Raw genomic sequence first — 19,415 nt, 5'->3', positions numbered from 1 at the left:
CGTGTGTGAGCTGATGTATTCCTGTTGTGTGTTGCCTGGCAGGTCACTGTCCCCCTGAGTCACCTGATCAATGCTGTCCAATACCTGAAGACTGCAGTGGGCAGCAGCAATGCCGCTGCTAAACCTCAGCATAGAGAGCATGCCTTGGAACAGGACTCGCAGAACACAGAGGTAAATGCACATGCACACGGGCTACAGCTTGCAGATCTGCAAAGCAGCTGGCAATACTGTTCTGTCCAACTGTCATGGGCAGCCTAGCTATATGGAAAACAAGGGGTTTCTGTATCCATAAGTGGCCATATACAGTGCTTTCGGGAAGTATTCAGACCTCTTGACTTTCCCACATTTTGTTACATTACAGCCTTTTTCTAAAATGGATAAAATATATTTTTTTCCCTCAATCGACACACAATACCCCAAAATGACGAATCGAAGCAGGTTTTTAGACGTTTTTGCTAATTTATTACAAATTTAAAAAAACAAATGCCTTATTTACATAAGTATTCAGATCCTTTGCTATGAGACTCGAAATTGAGCTCAGGTGCATCCTTGAGTTGTTTCTACAACTTGGAGTCCACCAGGAGTCCAATTCAATTGATTGGACATGATTTGGAAAGGCACACACCTGTCTATATATATATATATAATGTCCTACAGTTGACAGTGCATGTCAGAGCAAAAACCAAGCCATGAGGTCAAAGGAATTTTCCGTAGAGCTCCAAGACAGGATTGTGTCGAGGCACAGATCTAGGGAAGGGTACCCCAACATTTCTGCAGCATTGAATGTCCCCAAGAACACCGTGACCTCCATCAATCTTAAATGGAAGAGATTTGGAACCACCAAGACTCTAACAAGAACCGGCCGGCCGGCCAAACTGAGCAATCGGGGGAGAAGGGCCTTGGTTGGGGAGGTGATCAAGAACCTGATGGTCACTCTGACAGAGCTCAAGAGTTCCTCTGGTGGAGTGCTGCAGAGATGGTTGTCCTTTTGGAAGGTTCTCCCATCTCCACAATCAGGCCTTTATGGTAGAGTGACCAGATGGAATCCACACCTCAGTAAAAGGCACATGACAGCCCCCTTGGAGTTTGCCAAAAAGGCACCTAAAGACTCTCAGACGATGAGAAACAAGATTCTCTGGTCTGATGAAACCGAGATTGAACTCTTTGGCCTGAATGCCAAGCGTCACATCTGGAGGAAACCTGGCACCATCCCTACAGTGAAGCTTGGTGGTGGCAGCATCATGCTGTGGGGATATTTTTCAGGGACTGGGATGATCATAATCGAGGGAAAGATGAATGGAGCAAAGTACAGAGATCCTTGATGCAAACCTGCTCTAGAGCGCTCAAACTTGGACGAAGGAACCTCCCCAAATACAGGTGTGCCAAGCTTGTAGCGTCATACCTAAGAAGACTTGAGGCTGTAATCGCTGCCGAAGGTGCTTTAACAAGGTACTGAGTGACGGGTCTGAGTACTTACATAGATGTGATATTTCAGTGTTTTTATTTGTAGTAAATTTGCAAAAATTTCTAAACCTGTTTTTGCTTTGTCATTATGGTGTATTGTGTGTAGATTGAGGGAGGGGGGGGCGATTTAATCCATTTTAGAATAAGGCTGTAACGTAACAAAATGTGTTAAAAATCAAGGGGTCAGAATGCAGAATGCATGTCTGTAACCTTTAACCTAACCTATATACCTAACCTGTAACTGTAACCTTTAACCTAACCTATATACCTAACCTGTAACTGTAACCTTTAACCTAACCTATATACCTAACCTGTAACTGTAACCTTTAACCTAACCTATATACCTAACCTGTAACTGTAACCTTTAACCTAACCTATATACCTAACCTGTAACTGTAACCTTTAACCTAACCTATATACCTAACCTGTAACTGTAACCTTTAACCTAACCTATATACCTAACCTGTAACTGTAACCTTTAACCTAACCTATATACCTAACCTGTAACTGTAACCTTTAACCTAACCTATATACCTAACCTTTAACTGTAACCTTTAACCTAACCTATATACCTAACCTGTAACTAACCTTTAACCTAACCTATATACCTAACCTGTAACTGTAACCTTTAACCTAACCTATATACCTAACCTGTAACTGTAACCTTTAACCTAACCTATATACCTAACCTGTAACTGTAACCTTTAACCTAACCTATATACCTAACCTGTAACTGTAACCTTTAACCTAACCTATATACCTAACCTGTAACTAACCTTTAACCTAACCTATATACCTAACCTGTAACTGTAACCTTTAACCTAACCTATATACCTAACCTGTAACTGTAACCTTTAACCTAACCTATATACCTAACCTGTAACTGTAACCTTTAACCTAACCTATATACCTAACCTGTAACTGTAACCTTTAACCTAACCTATATACCTAACCTGTAACTGTAACCTTTAACCTAACCTATATACCTAACCTGTAACTGTAACCTTTAACCTAACCTATATACCTAACCTGTAACTGTAACCTTTAACCTAACCTATATACCTAACCTGTAACTGTAACCTTTAACCTAACCTATATACCTAACCTGTAACTGTAACCTTTAACCTAACCTATATACCTAACCTGTAACTGTAACCTTTAACCTAACCTATATACCTAACCTGTAACTGTAACCTTTAACCTAACCTATATACCTAACCTGTAACTGTAACCTTTAACCTAACCTATATACCTAACCTGTAACTGTAACCTTTAACCTAACCTATATACCTAACCTGTAACTAACCTTTAACCTAACCTATATACCTAACCTGTAACTGTAACCTTTAACCTAACCTATATACCTAACCTGTAACTCTAACCTATATACCTAACCTGTAACTAACCTTTAACCTAACCTATATACCTAACCTGTAACTGTAACCTTTAACCTAACCTATATACCTAACCTGTAACTGTAACCTTTAACCTAACCTATATACCTAACCTGTAACTGTAACCTTTAACCTAACCTATATACCTAACCTGTAACTGTAACCTTTAACCTAACCTATATACCTAACCTGTAACTGTAACCTTTAACCTAACCTATATACCTAACCTGTAACTCTAACCTATATACCTAACCTGTAACTGTAACCTTTAACCTAACCTATATACCTAACCTGTAACTGTAACCTTTTGAAATGTTTGAATCCTTTTAAAATGTACTATAATTTGTGGATTCAAATAAAGCATTTTAAAGTGTGTTCTGTGTGTGTACCTGTACTTTATATATATATATATATATGTACTGTACTGTACTGTACTGTACTGGTATCCTTTTGTATATAGCCAAGTTTTTATTTTATTTAACTTGGCAGGTCGGTTAAGAACAAATTCTTATTTTCAATGACGGCCTAAGAACAGTGGGTTTAACTGCCTTGTTCAGGGGCAGAACGACAGATTTTTACCTTGTCAACTCGGGTATTCGATCTTGCAACCTTTCGGTTACTAGTCCAACACTAACCACTAGGTGTGTGTGTGTGTGTAGCCAAGTTATCATGTGGATTTATTCCTTGTTATTATTTTTCTATTTCTAAAAAAAATCTCTCTACATCGTTTTGAAAGGACTCATAAGTAAACATTTCACTGTTAGTCTACACCTGTTGTTTATGAAGAATGTGACAAATAACATTTGATTTGTATGCGTAGGCCACGTGGACCCTGAGGGACCTGGGCCTGTCTGACCTGGGCGTGGGGCAGCTGGACGAGCTAATAAGCGCTATGTTACCACGTCTGAGTCAACAGGGGGCGCTGTCCTCATCCAGCCCCAGCCAACAGGCCTGGGGGACCTCTCACCTCTCCTCACATTCCTTCTTCCACAACAAGCATGGTGAGGCAAAGGACACATCTACAGTTGAAGTCGGAAGTTTACATACACTTTGGTTGGAGTCATTAAATCTTTTTTTTTTTTCTTCAACCACTCCGCAAATTTCTTGTTAACAAACTATAGTTTTGGGAAGTTGGTTAGGACATCTACTTTGTGCATAACACAAGTCATTTTTCCAACAATTGTTTACAGACAGATTATGTCACTTATAATTCACTGTATCATAATTCCAGTGGGTCAGAAGTTTACATACACTAAGTTGACTGTGCTTTTAAACAGCTTGGAAAATTCCAGAAAATTATGTCATGGCTTTAGAAGCTTCTGATAGGCTAATTGACATCATTTGAGTCAATTGGAGGTGTACCTGTGGATGTATTTCAAGGCCTACCTTCAAACTCAGTGCCTCTTTGCTTGACATGTGAAAATCAAAAGAAATCAGTCAAGATCTCAGAAAAAAAATTGTAGACCTCCACAAGTCTGGTTCATCCTTGGGAGCAATTTCCAAACGCCTGAAGGTACCATGTTCATCTGTACAAACAATAGTACGCAAGTATAAACACCATGGGACCACGCAGCTGTCCTACCGCTCAGGAAGGAGACGCTTCTGGGAAGAATCCCAGAACAACAGCAAAGGACCTTGTGAAGATGCTGGAGGAAATGGGTACAAAAGTATCTATATCCAAAGTTAAACGAGTCCTATATCGACATAACCTGAAAGGCCGCTCAGCCTTTGCTGCAGGAGGGACTGGTGCACTTCACAAAATAGATGGCATCATGAGGTTGGAAAATGATGTGGATATATTGAAGCAACATCTCACGACATCAAGTTAAAGCTTGGTCGCAAATGGTTCTTCCAAATGGACAATGACCCCAAGCATACTTCCAAAGTTGTGACAAAATGGCTTAAGGACAACAAAGTCAAGGTATTGGAGTGGCCCTCACAAAGCCCTGACCTCATCCTATAGAAAAGTTGTGGGCAGAACTGAAAAAGCGTGTGCGAGCAAGGAGGCCTATAAACCTGACTCAGTTACATCAGCTCTGTCAGGAGGAATGGGCCAAAATTCACCCAACTTATTGTGGGAAGCTTGTGGAAGGCTACCCAAAACGTTTGACCCAAGTTAAACAATGTAAAGGCAATGCTACCAAATACTAATTGAGTGTATGTAAACTTCTGACCCACTGGGAATGTGATGAAATAAATAAATGCTGAAATAAATCCCTCTGCTATTATTCTGACATTTCAAATTTTTTTAAAAATAAAGTGGTGATCCTAACTGACCTAAAGACATGGCATTTTTACTAGGATTAAATGTCAGGAATTGTGAAAAACTGAGTTTAAATGTATTTGGCTAAGGTGTATGTAAACTTCCGACTTCCACTGTATATAGATAATGACTATAGTAACCCTACTGCTGGTTAGTGAGTAGTAACCCTACTGCTGGTTGATGTGTTTCCCAAAAACTAAATTAATCTTGTACAAATGATGAGCTTCAAGCTAAACATGATCTTTTTGTTTTTGGGAAACTCACCCGGTAATTGAACAATTAACTGTAACCCGATTTTAAGATTTATCTGAGTTTAAATTGCCTTTTGTGTAGGGCCCATATCAAAGGGTGTGTGGGGGGTTGACTGCATGTTATTGCAGTATAGAATACATATGATTCGCTTATGATAAGTGCTTTTTTTGTGTTTGATTGATGTCTATTATATAATTAATTTAGTATCATATTTCTATGAATGAGTTGATTTTTGAGACAGAATCACTAATTAAATCCTAACTATTGGGTGGAATATGCACATCCAACCCTCCTTCCGTTGTCCTTGTAGGGTTCTCTGGTGGTAAAATGGGCACCTCCTACCCTGTTTTCTGCAAACAGATCCCTTCCCCTCTTCAGGCAGTTTGTACAGAGCTCCGCTATTGGCCAGGTAATCAAAGATAATTTTATTATATCATTTTGTAATTAAGTGACTAATAAATATCCAGCAAAAATCTCAGCGCAGTTCTCCTGCAAATGCAAGTCAATGTCAACAGTGGCATATGCTTGTGACATCCATTTTAAATGGGAGCCTATTCTACCGTTGCTATTGGTCTATTTCAGAGGAAGAGTTTGTTCAATGAAATGGAGGGCATGGTGTTTGTCTGCTGTTTTGACAATCACTCACCCATATTTGAGTGCGATCATGAACACCTAAACTGCATTCATATTTACCAAACATCTTTCTACTTAGAAATGTGTAGTTTTGATTTTAAATGTGTTGAACATGTGTACTTGTTTCCAGTGTGGATCCAGAACAGAGGCTTTAAAACTCTAGGGAAACACAAGCGACTGCAGGCAGGCTTTGAGCGTCCCATGGAATCAGATGGCTTTACACCCTCCTTTATGAAGGTGAGACCACTGGTTTGTCTGTACTCTGTCATTCTCTGGAGAGAGTACCTGGGTCTTGTTCATTAGGCCACACCATAGAAAAAATTTTGAAAATGTTTTACAATGGAAAATGGGGGGGGGGGTGTATTTTTACATCTTACTTGACAAAGATGAATGTTATCTCTCAGATGTTTTCCTACTGAACATGCTCCTGGTTTTATTGTAAACATATCTGACTGTTGTCTCATGCAGGGCCTCCTGATGCGTGATAAGGGGATGGAGGTGGAAACCTTGGACAAGCTTATGAAGAACAAGAATATTCCTGATGGGCAGCAAGATTCTTTCAAGACCGGATTTGCTGAGGGCTTCCTGAAATCCCAAGCTCTGACACAGCGCACACAAGGCAAGTGTACACTATACTACACTACAAGACCAGGGTCATGCTCAGTAAGACACATGGCGAAACGGAAAACCAAAACGGGTGTTCTTAATGGAACAGCTCAGGTAGTACCTCCTTCGTTTCACAACATTGTCTAATGTTTCTACTGCCTACTAAACATAACGTACACCTAGGTAATCTTCCAGAAAAATGAAAGTCACCAGCTCTACTCTTCTTGCAGTGAGCATTAAATGACCACGGTTTCAGCTTGCAGGACCCGAAGACTCACTGCAACAAGAGATGCACGCCCGCCTTTCATATTTTTTTTTCTCCCTCGTATTGAATGAACGTGGATTGAAACTCTCATCTTCTCTGCAGACTCTCTGAGGAGGACGAGGCTGGTCCTGCTGGTCCTGCTGCTCCTGGGACTCTACGGCCTCTCCAAGACGCCCTTCCTATCGGGTAAAGGCTCCTTTTCATTTTGTCCATCTCTCTAATCAAGCTTGAAGTCCTTCGCTCTAGCATGCAGCTTGGCGTGTACTTTTTTTTAAAGCCGCAATCTGTAGCTCGCATTTTAGTCAAACTTCACTCTTCGCTGCAGAGGGTTGGGCCAGGAGAAACGTAACCAGTGTTAAATTCATACACAGTCCATGAGTGACCAGTTTTTGAAGCTGTATATTGTCTGTTTTAAAGTAACATTCTTTATAAGTCAATGGGTAGCCTATGTAATTCATTCATTCAAATGACAGTTGAACAGCATCCCAGATTGAGCCTTTACCTCTTTGCTGATGCGTTCAGAATTTACACACAAAAGCATGTCTAGCAAGTTTGAGTAATCAAGATAACTTGATGATAATATAGTTTTTATTTTTAGTTTACCGAATGCTTCTTAAAGACGGTGATTTGTTGCCAAACTAAAATAAATCTAACCATAGCTAAGAACGCTTTTGCAGTGTGATTTCCGAGCAGTGTGATTTCGAACCTTAATCTAACCGTTCTGGACAGTACGATTCCGAACCACATCAGGCCTGGACTCAGCGGTGGACCCTGTCCACATGAAGAACGTGACATTTGAGCACGTCAAAGGGGTGGAGGAGGCCAAGAACGAGCTGCAGGAGGTGGTGGAGTTCCTCCGGAGCCCAGAGAAGTTCACCGTCCTCGGAGGGAAACTGCCGAGAGGTGCAGTAGACCGTCAAGCTCTTTTTATGGCCTTTAGTTGATCAGGGTTGTGTTCATTAGGCACCAAATAGAACAAAAAGACTGACTGGAACAAGAAGGACTACGTGGATTTGTCCAGTAAGAAACGTTCATTTTTGTTTTCTGTTGCAAAACGTTTATAAAAAATGTAACCGTTTTTGTGCCCTAATGAACACAACCCAGGTGTAGACTGAACAATTCTGAATTAAATAAGTTGTTTAGGCAGGAACACAATCTTCCCCTTATGGAAGATGAAAATGGTGCCATTAACTTTGTTGCCACTTTAATTGGCTATTTCTTACAGTTAGTTACATATCTTATTATTTACTTCCACATTGAATTTCAATCTAATATTTTAGAGTCAATATTCATAAAAAACTTCTACTTTGTTAGGTGAATATTGTATTACTGTATATTACCTATTACAGTTGTTCTTATCACTCTCACTCTCTCTACATCTGTCTGTGTGTGTGCAGGGATCTTGCTGGTTGGCCCTCCTGGTACTGGGAAGACTCTGTTGGCCAGAGCTGTGGCTGGAGAAGCCAACGTACCATTTTATTATGCCTCTGGCTCTGAGTTTGATGAGATGTTTGTGGGGGTTGGAGCCAGTCGCATCAGGAACCTCTTCAGTGAGTCCCATCTCCTCTTCAAGTCTCCACTCATTCCTGGCTTCCAACCCTGAACCTAATATTGTAATTTTCACTGTCTTTTAAATTATTTGTTTTAACCCAAACCTGGTCACTACTACGATGGATTTGTCATAATTGTTCAACCGTATATCTGAGGCCCTAGACTTCAACCCACCCTCTCTATACGTTACATCTGCAGAGGAAGCCAAAGCAAACACGCCGTGCGTGATCTTCATTGACGAGTTGGACAGCGTCGGAGGAAAGCGGATCGAGTCTCCCATGCACCCCTACTCCAGACAGACCATCAACCAGCTACTGGCTGAGATGGACGGGTATGTTTCCAACGGGTTCTTCTGGGTTGTGTTCGGTGAGGAGAAACATTTTATAAAACAAAGCCAAATCAAGGATCTACGTGAGGTTGTCCAACAAGAACACAGTTTTTTTTTTTTTTTTAAGTTACAAAATGTTTCCCGTACAAAACACGACCCTAATTTCTGTGTGGAGAAACGTGACATCCCAGTGGGCACAGATGTCATTTCAACGTCTAGTTCAACAACAAATGTCAGTCATTGGATTTTAGGTTAAATGTTGGAAGAAAAAAATCCCAGAATTCCTGTTGACTTTATGCAAATCCAATCAGTTTTTTTTTTTTATGATGTGGAAACAACGTAGATTCAATCAATCAGTTCCCCCCCCCCCCCCCCCCCCCCCCCCCCCAGTAGGATGGATACACCGACTTCCCTGAACGTGTCACAATTGTCGCCCGCAGGTTCAAACCAAACGAAGGGGTCATTATCATTGGAGCGACAAACTTCCCAGAGGCTTTGGATAAGTATGTTAAGCTTTATTCATCTCATAATAATGTTGCTCAATGAAATGTCTGTCTTTTAAAATAAAATGTTTTTTTACAGGGTTTCATTAGTTGTCATGAGTACATATTGACTTGCCATGTTAAAACTAACCTAAAGTCAGTGAAACTCTGTCACTCCCTCCCCTCCCCTCCCTTAGCGCTCTGATTCGACCGGGACGTTTCGACATGCAGGTCACCGTTCCCAAGCCAGATGTGAAGGGGCGCACAGAGATCCTCAACTGGTACCTTAGGAAGATTAAAGTAGACCCTGGTACGTGAGCAACATACATGTGTGACCTATGTTGATCATAGCTTGAGTCTATTGCTGATGAGTAATAGCTTCACACAAGTGAATCTGCTGGGCTAAATGCTAATGGTTACTTGCAAATAAACTATGGCTATATGAGAATCTACAGTGGCAACATGCTAATGGCTGTATGCTAATAGACTATGGCTACTTGCTAATGGATACATGCTAATAGCTACATGCTAATGGCTGCATACTTGTAGACAATGGCTATATGAGAATCTGCAGTGGCAACATGCTAATCGCTGCATGTTAATAGCCTATGGCTACATACTACAAGAGAAGAACGTGCTAGTAAGACACACCATAGTTGACCTAGCTTAGCTGTACCTATTCCTGCTAAGGACCTGGCTTCCTCATGCAGATGTGGAGGCTGGGATCATCGCCAGGGGAACAGTGGGCTTCTCCGGGGCCGACCTGGAGAACCTGGTCAACCAAGCGGCTCTGAAGGCGGCGGTGGACGGCAAAGACATGGTGACCCTCAAAGAGCTGGAGTTCGCCAAGGACAAGATCCTCATGGGTGAGCTCTGCTGTAGGAATGGGGACGAAATAGATACATACCCCTGTATCACAAATCATGCCCTAGCCCCAACCTACTAGCCACCTGTTTAGATCTGAGAGGGTTAGATGGGCTACCACCCTATTGCTTACACCCATCTTGCTCTCTGATAGGCCAAGTGGAATTGCCACCATATTGCTTATACCTGAGCCTCGTATACCCAGACTTGAGTTTGGAGTCCAGGTAGAAACTAGTGACGCCTTGCCACTATCAAACCAATAAAATATTTAATATGGGTGGAGTTCCAAAGAGACATTTCAACAACGACAACAATCTGACTTGCAACAAGCTAGCATGCATACGATGGAGAACGAATGCTGCATAAACCCGAGACGCAAGGAAATGCCTCTCCCGAGGAGAAACATAATTTCTACTTATAGACAATCAAATGCCAGTGCTGAATGCCACAGGCTCTCTGACCGCTCTCATTCAAACAAAACAAAAATCCCTCCCAAGTTTTCTGAGCAAGAAATGTATACATGTAAAAAATAAAAAATATTATTTTTTGGGGGGGGGGGGGGGGGGGGGCATAAAAGACTGTTAAAAACACCAGAAAATCATCTCCCAAGTATTCCCACGCATTATAGAGATGTGATCGTATACAAATGTAAGCAAGGTTTGAAATTATTATGGTTTAGTCAAATATTTTATCTGTTTGGGCTTCTTGCCATCAATTTGCAGTTAATTTAAAATAACGTTCCCGGCCCACCGTCAATCCACTCAAGAAAAAAAACGTCACGCTGCTGAATCTAGTTGATAATACGTAAGGGGTTAGGAGTTTATTTGGGATTCGGATCTTTGAGCAGGTTTTGGAAATCAACTCTTCTTTCGATCTCGCTTACCTCCCACAGGCCCAGAGAGGAGGAGTGTGGAGATAGATAAAAAGAACAAGGAGATCACAGCGTACCACGAGTCTGGCCACGCTATCGTGGCGTACTACACCAAGGATGCCATGCCCATCAACAAGGCCACCATCATGCCCAGAGGACCTACTCTAGGTCATGTAAGTAGGACTGGAAATAGGGACATTTTAAAATCTATAGAAAACAAGACGGGAAGGGAGGGCTACAGACCAGTAGCATTTCACTGTACTGTTTACACCGTGTCCTGTGCACTGAGGTTATTATAGACACACACTCACATCTCTCACCTCACTGTTTTCCCTTAATCCCAACAGGCTGTTGTGACTTGGATTTAAAAGGAATAGCACAGAGACAGGTGCAAAGAACATGGTTGAAGGAAACCCACGTCACCCATGTCTATACCAACCCAATGCTTTTTTACTTTAGGAGTACATACCTGTAAGAAGAATCAAGTTAGCGAGCTGATTTGTTGTCAGCTACTGATGGTGATACACAAGCTAGGCCTATTTTAAACATTGCCGTCTCTTGACTCTATTTACCTGCCACAGTAGCTTGGAAATCAATGATGTGTAAAACCTTAGATTGCTAATGCTAATGCTATCTATGTATTGGCCATTGAGAGGCTTTGAATACTTTCAGGATTAAAAAAAAGAAAAGATTTATCATTTAAATTTTGTTTTTCTAACATATAATTTAAATGTATACATTAAGGTATAATATAATGTGTCAGAATGAATTTAGACATTAATAAATAATTTTTTACATATATAAACCCTGGATGGCTTTATACCCATCATTGTTGAAAACGCCCCAAAAGTTTGAAAACCCGATTCATGCTTTTTTTCATTATTTTATTTGAGATTCTTATACCACATTCTATGTTACAGCCTAAATTAAAAATTCATTACATTTATATATACAGTGCCTTGCGAAAGTATTCGGCCCCCTTGAACTTTGCGACCTTTTGCCACATTTCAGGCTTCAAACATAAAGATATAAAACTGTATTTTTTTGTGAAGAATCAACAACAAGTGGGACACAATCATGAAGTGGAACGACATTTATTGGATATTTCAAACTTTTTTAACAAATCAAAAACTGAAAAATTGGGCGTGCAAAATTATTCAGCCCCCTTAAGTTAATACTTTGTAGCGCCACCTTTTGCTGCGATTACAGCTGTAAGTCGCTTGGGGTATGTCTCTATCAGTTTTGCACATCGAGAGACTGACATTTTTTCCCATTCCTCCTTGCAAAACAGCTCGAGCTCAGTGAGGTTGGATGGAGAGCATTTGTGAACAGCAGTTTTCAGTTCTTTCCACAGATTCTCGATTGGATTCAGGTCTGGACTTTGACTTGGCCATTCTAACACCTGGATATGTTTATTTTTGAACCATTCCATTGTAGATTTTGCTTTATGTTTTGGATCATTGTCTTGTTGGAAGACAAATCTCCGTCCCAGTCTCAGGTCTTTTGCAGACTCCATCAGGTTTTCTTCCAGAATGGTCCTGTATTTGGCTCCATCCATCTTCCCATCATTTTTAACCATCTTCCCTGTCCCTGCTGACGAAAAGCAGGCCCAAACCATGATGCTGCCACCATCATGTATGACAGTGGGGATGGTGTGTTCAGCCGTGTTGCTTTTACGCCAAACATAACGTTTTGCATTGTTGCCAAAAAGTTCAATTTTGGTTTCATCTGACCAGAGCACCTTCATCCACATGTTTGGTGTCTCCCAGGTGGCTTGTGGCAAACTTTAAACGACACTTTTTATGGATATCTTTAAGAAATGGCTTTCTTCTTGCCACTCTTCCATAAAGGCCAGATTTGTGCAATATACGACTGATTGTTGTCCTATGGACAGAGTCTCCCACCTCAGCTGTAGATCTCTGCAGTTCATCCAGAGTGATCATGGGCCTCTTGGCTGCATCTCTGATCAGTCTTCTCCTTGTATGAGCTGAAAGTTTAGAGGGACGGCCAGGTCTTGGTAGATTTGCAGTGGTCTGATACTCCTTCCATTTCAATATTATTGCTTGCACAGTGCTCCTTGGGATGTTTAAAGCTTGGGAAATCTTTTTGTATCCAAATCCGACATTAAACTTCTTCACAACAGTATCTCGGACCTGCCTGGTGTGTTCCTTGTTCTTCATGATGCTCTCTGCGCTTTTGACGGACCTCTGAGACTATCACAGTGCAGGTGCATTTATACGGAGACTTGATTACACACAGGTGGATTGTATTTATCATCATTAGTCATTTAGGTCAACATTGGATCATTCAGAGATCCTCACTGAACTTCTGGAGAGAGTTTGCTGCACTGAAAGTAAAGGGGCTGAATAATTTTGCACGCCCAATTTTTCAGTTTTTGATTTGTTAAGAAAAGTTTGAAATATCCAATAAATGTCGTTCCACTTCATGATTGTGTCCCACTTGTTGTTGATTCTTCACAAAAAAATACAGTTTTATATCTTTATGTTTGAAGCCTGAAATGTGGCAAAAGGTCGCAAAGTTCAAGGGGGCCGAATACTTTCGCAAGGCACTGTATTTTCTCAAGCATCTGCACACAATACCAAAACATGTTTTTTTTTTAGATTTTTTTTTGCAAATTTATTGAATGTAATACAAAAATATCAGATTTACATAAGTACTGAGTCAATACTTTTGTAGAAGCACCTTTGGTGAATACAACTTTACGTCATCTGGGGGTATGTCTGTATCGGCTTTGAGTCGTCTGGGGGTATGTCTATCAGCTTTGAGTCGTCTGGGGGTATTTCTGTATCGGCTTTGAGTCGTCTGGGGGTATGTCTGTATCAGCTTCACACATCTGGATTTGGGGATTTTCTCTCACTCTTCCTTGCAGATTTTTCTCAAGCTCTGTTAAGTTAGATGGGAAGTCTCAGTGAACAGCAAAATCTTCAAGTCTTTCCACAGCTTTTCAATGGGATTCATGTCTGGGCTTCTGTTGGGTCACACAAGGAATTTTACATTCTTGTTCTGAAGCCATTCCAGCATTGCTTTGGCTGTATGCTTGGGGTCATCGTCCTGTTGAAATATAAATCTTCAACCCAGTCTAAGGTTGTTTGCACTCTGAAGCAGGTTCTCATCAATGATTTACCTGTATTTGGCTTCATTCATTGTTCCCTCCATCCTTACCAGTCTCCCAGTCCCTGGTGCTAAAAAGCATCCATGTAGCATGATGCTGCCACCACCATGCTTCACAGTAGGGATGGTGTTCGATGGGTGATGAGCTGTGCCTGGTTTTCTCCAGACTGAATGCTTTGCATTCAGGGCAAATACTTACATTTTTATGTCATCAGACCACAATCTTTTGTCTTATGATCTGTCTTTCACGTGACTTTTTGCAAACTCCAGGCATGCTGTCATGTGCCTTTTTCTCAGGAGTGCCTTTTTCTCCGGAGTGACTTCTATCTGGCCACTCTCCCATAATGTCCAGATTGGTGAAGTGTTGTAGAGACTGTTGTTCTTCTAGCAGGTTCTCCCATCTCAGCCAAGGAACTCTGTAGTTCTGTCAGTGGTCATTGGGTTCTCAGTCATCTCCCTGACCAAGGTCCTTCTTGCCCGGCTGCTCAGTTTAGTCAGGCGGACAGCTCTAGGTGGAGTCTGGGTAGTTCCATATTTTTTTTCTCAATTTCCCAATGATGGAGACCACAGTGCTCCTGAAACTTTAAACACTCAAGCAATTGTTTTATACCCTTCCCTCATCACAATTATATTTTGGTGATCTACGGACAGTTCCTCGGACTTCATGGTATAGCTTCTGCTCTGACATGCACTGTCAACTGTGGGACCTTTCACTGAGTGTACAAAACATTAAACACCTATTTCCATGACAGACTGACCAGGTGAATCCTGGTAAAAGCTATGATCCCTTATTGATGTCACCTGTTAAATCCACTTCAGTGTAGATAAAGGGGAGGAGACAGGTGAAATAATAATTTAAGCTTTGACATGGATTGTGTATGTGTGCCATTCAGAGGGTGTTTGGGGAAGACAATATTTAAGTGCCATTGAACGAGGTATGGTAGTAGGTGCCAGGCGCACAGGTTCAAGTGTGTCGAGAACTACAACGCTCCTATGTTCATGCTCAACAGTTTCCAGTGTGAATCAAGAACGGTCCACCACCCAAAGGACATCCAGCCAACTTGACACAACTGTGGGAAGCGTTGAGTCAACATGGGCCAGCATCCCTGTGGAATACTTTCAACACCTTGTAGAGTCCACGCCACAAAGAATTGTGGCTGTTCTGAGGGTAAAATGGGGTGCAACTCAATATTAGGAAGTTGTTCTTTAATGTTTTGTACACTCAGTGTATATAGACAGGTGTTTTTCTTTCTAAATCATGTCCTAACAATTGAATTGGCCACAGGTGGAATCCAATCAAGTTGTAGTGTAATCTGAAGGATGATCAAAGTGAAATTGGATGCACATGAGTGTCATGGCAAAAGGGTGTAAATACTTACGTAGATATTTATTTCATTTGCAATAAATTTGCCAAGATTTGTAAAAACATGTTTTCAATTAGTCATTTTGGGGTATTGTGTGGGGGGGGGGGGGGGGGGGGGGGTCTATTTAATCATGTTTTAATTCTGGCTGCCTGTAACGCAGAAAAATGTGGAATAAGTCGAGGGGTATTTATACTTTCTGAAGGAGCTGTAGGTTATCTGGACCTCCATGTGTTTTAGGAATCCATTCCACTGAGCCAATACCACAAGGCCTCATTTCGATATAATGAAAAGTGCCTTAGTCCTCCTGTGGTTTTGTCTGGCAAATTCTAAATAGTTTTTTTAAATGATTTTCCGAAAACATTAAGTGTGAAATGGTTGGTTCCATTTTCAGCCAGGCCTCACTCCCCCCCCCCCGTCTTCCAGGTGTCCATGCTCCCAGATGATGACCGCTGGAGCGAGACGCGTGCTCAGCTGCTGGCCCAGATGGACGTCAGCATGGGAGGCCGCGTGGCAGAGGAGATCATATTTGGCAATGAGTTCATCACCACTGGTATGCAGGGGGATGTAGGGCGTAGGAGGGTAATTTGACTACAGAATTACAGTATACACCTTGTGCGGTACTGTATGTAGTGTAACAACAATATTCCTCAAACGTCTCAAGGTGTGTAATGCTGTGTAATGCTGTCATCCAAATATATAATATTCAATCTAAATGTTGGGAATTTATGTTTTTGAGGGTATGATATGGTAATTTATCTGTTATTCAAACTGACTTGCGGAATTGCGGAGATTAACAGTGACATCAAATCAAATTTATTTTATATAGCCCTTCGTACATCAGCTGATGCATCAAAGTGCTGTACAGAAACCCAGCCTAAAACCCCAAACAGCAAGCAATGCAGGTGTAGAAGCACGGTGGCTAGGAAAAACTCCCTAGAAAGGCCAAAACCTAGGAAGAAACCTAGAGAGGAACCAGGTTATGAGGGGTGGCCAGTCCTCTTCTGGCTGCGTCGGGTGGAGATTATAACAGAACATGGCCAAGATGTTCAAATGTTCATAAGTCATCATGCCAGGTAGTCCTGAGGCATGAGGCATGGTCCTAGGCCTCAGGTCCTCTGAGAGAGAGAGAATTAGAGAGGGCATACTTAAATACACACAGGACACCGGATAAGACAGGAGAAGTACCCCAGATATAACAAACTGACCCTAGCCCCCGACACATAAATACTGGAGGCTGAGACAGGAGGGGTCAGGAGACACTGTGGCCCCATCCGATGATACCTCCGGACAGGGCCAAACAGGAAAGATATAACCCCACCCACTTTGCCAAATCACAGCCCCCACACCACTAGAGAGGTATCTTCAACCACCAACTTACCATCTTGAGACAAGGCCGAGTATAACCCACAAAGATCTCCGCCACGGCACAACCCAAAGGGGGGGCACCAACCCAGACAGGAAGATCCCATCAGTGACTCAACCCACTCAAGTGACGCACCCCTCCTAGGGACGGCATGAAAGAGCACCAGTAAGCCAATGACTCAGCCCCTGTAATAGGGTTAGAGGCAGAGAATCTCAGTGGAAAGAGGGGAACCGGCCAGGCAGAGACAGCAAGGGCGGTTCGTTGCTCCAGAGCCTTTCCGTTCACCTTCACACTCCTGGGGCAGACTACACTCAATCATATGACCCACTGAAGAGGAGTCTTCAGTAAAGACTTAACGGTTGAGACCGAGTTTGCGTCTCTCACATGGGGAGGCAGACCATTCCATAAAAATTGAGCTCTATAGGAGAAAGCTGTTTGCTTAGAAATTCTAGGGACAATTAGGAAGCCTGCGTCTTGTGACCGTAGTGTACGTGTAGGTATGTACGGCAGGACCAAATCAGAGCGAGAGGTAGGAGCAAGCCCATGTAATGCTTTGTAGGTTAGCAGTAAAACCTTGAAATCAGCCCTTGCCTTGACAGGAAGCCAGTGTAGGGAGGCTAGCACTGGAGTAATATGATCAAATTCTTTGGTTCTAGTCAGGATTCTAGCAGCCGTATTTAGCACTAACTGAAGTTTATTTAGTGCTTTATCCGGAAAGTAGAGTATTGCAGTAGTCTAACCTAGAAGTAACAAAAGCATGGATTAATTTTTCTGCATTATTTTTGGACAGAACGTTTCTGATTTTTGCAATGTTACTACGTAGATGGAAAAAAAGCTGTCCTTGAGACAGTCTTGATTTGTCCGTCAAAAGAGAGATCAGGGTCCAGAGTAACGCCGAGGTCCTTCACAGTTTTATTTGAGACGACTGTACAACCATTAAGATTAATTGTCAGATTCAACAGAAGATCTCTTTTGTTTCTTGGGACCTAGAACAAGCATCTCTGTTTTGTCCGAGTTTAAAAGTAGGAAGTTTGCAGCCATCCACTTCCTTATGTCTGAAACACAGGCTTCTAGCGAAATTTACAGTTGATTTGTCAGAGGACAAACCATTCACAGACACAAACTGATATGTTTCCGACAGATAAGATCTAAACCAGGCCAGAACTTGTCCGTGTAGATCAATTTGGGTTTCCAATCTCTCCAAAAGAATGTGGTGATCGATGGTATCAAAAGCAGCACTAAGGTCTAGGAGCACGAGGACAGATGCAAAGCTTCGGTCTGATGCCATTAAGGTAATTTACCACCTTCACAAGTGCAGTCTCAGTGCTATGATGCGCAACAAACAGCCTTTAAAAAAAATGTTGAGGTGAATGGAAGATTCGATATAGGCCTATAGTTTTTTATATTTTCTGGGTCAAGGTTTGGCTTTTTCAAGAGGCTTTATTACTGCCACTTTTAGTGAGTTTGGTACACATCCGGTGGATAGAGAGCCGTTTATTATGTTCAGCATAGGAGGGCCAAGCACAGGAAGCAGCTAGTTTAGTTGGAATAGGGTCCAGTATGCAGCTTGAAGGTTTAGAGGCCATGATTATTTTCATCATTGTGTCAAGAGATATAGTACTAAAACACTTAGGTATCTCTCTTGATCCTAGGTCCTGGCAGAGTTGTACAGACTCAGGACAACTGAGCTTTGAAGGAATACGCAGATTTAAAGAGGAGTCCGTAATTTGCTTTCTAATAATCATGATCTTTTCCTCAAAGAAGTTCATGAATTTATTACTGCTGAAGTGAAAGCCATCCTCTCTTGGGGAATGCTGCTTTTTAGTTAGCTTTGCGACAGTATCAAAAAGGAATTTTGGATTGTTCTTATTTTCCTCAATTAAGTTGGAAAAATAGGATGATCGAGCAGCAGTAAGGGCTCTTCGACACTGCACGGTACTGTCTTTCCAAGCTAGTCGGAAGACTTCCAGTTTGGTGTGGCGCCATTTCCGTTCCAATTTTCTGGAAGCTTGCTTCAGAGCTCGGGTATTTTCTGATTTTTGTCCTCTGACGTCCTTGGGTAGGCAGAGGGAGTCTGGAAGGGCATCAAGGGATCTTTGTGTTGTCTGTGAATTTATAGCATGACTTTTGATGTTCCTTGGTTGGGGTCTGAGCAGATTATTTGTTGCAATTGCAAACATAATAAAATGGTGGTCCGATAGTCCAGGATTGTGAGGAAAAACATTAAGATCCACAACATTTATTCCATGGGACAAAACTAGGTCCAGCGTATGACTGTGACAGTGAGTGGGTCCAGAGACATGTTGGACAAAACCCACTGAGTCGATGATGGCTCCGAAAGCCTTTTGGAGTGGGTCTGTGGACTTTTCCATGTGAATATTAAAGTCACCAAAAATTAGAATATTATCTGCTATGACTACAAGGTCTGATAGGAATTCAGGGAACTCGATGAGGATCGCTGTATATGGCCCAGTAGGCCTGTAAACAGTAGCTATAAAAGGTGATTGAGTAGGCTACATAGATTTCATGACTAGAAGCTCAAAAGATGAAAAAAAGAAGTGTAAATTGAAATTTGCTAGCGTA

At 41.7% G+C, this 19,415-nt stretch overlaps 1 protein-coding gene across 2 annotated transcripts in view; it reads left to right on the top strand.

The window, feature by feature from the left end:
• LOC110509071 (ATP-dependent zinc metalloprotease YME1L1-like) overlaps positions 1-19,415 on the top strand; it is a 33,060-nt gene that overhangs the window by 10,526 nt on the left and 3,119 nt on the right. Inside the window, exons 2-15 of one of the 2 annotated variants that reach the window (XM_036966439.1) lie at positions 43-171; positions 3,679-3,859; positions 5,684-5,782; positions 6,137-6,243; positions 6,475-6,625; positions 6,980-7,063; positions 7,628-7,780; positions 8,275-8,427; positions 8,627-8,759; positions 9,197-9,259; positions 9,436-9,548; positions 9,949-10,104; positions 10,995-11,146; positions 15,893-16,019. In XM_036966439.1, coding sequence (XP_036822334.1) covers positions 43-171; positions 3,679-3,859; positions 5,684-5,782; positions 6,137-6,243; positions 6,475-6,625; positions 6,980-7,063; positions 7,628-7,780; positions 8,275-8,427; positions 8,627-8,759; positions 9,197-9,259; positions 9,436-9,548; positions 9,949-10,104; positions 10,995-11,146; positions 15,893-16,019 — 1,801 coding nt within the window. Of the gene's footprint in view, positions 1-42; positions 172-3,678; positions 3,860-5,683; positions 5,783-6,136; positions 6,244-6,474; positions 6,626-6,979; positions 7,064-7,606; positions 7,781-8,274; positions 8,428-8,626; positions 8,760-9,196; positions 9,260-9,435; positions 9,549-9,948; positions 10,105-10,994; positions 11,147-15,892; positions 16,020-19,415 lie in introns of both variants that reach the window. The other variant, XM_036966438.1, reaches the window with a different exon arrangement.

The sequence above is a fragment of the Oncorhynchus mykiss genome, chromosome 28 (assembly GCF_013265735.2).
Source record: "Oncorhynchus mykiss isolate Arlee chromosome 28, USDA_OmykA_1.1, whole genome shotgun sequence".
NCBI lineage: Eukaryota > Metazoa > Chordata > Actinopteri > Salmoniformes > Salmonidae > Oncorhynchus > Oncorhynchus mykiss.
The sequence above is the reverse complement of the archived record's forward strand: the minus strand, read 5'-3'. Positions and strand labels throughout refer to the sequence as shown.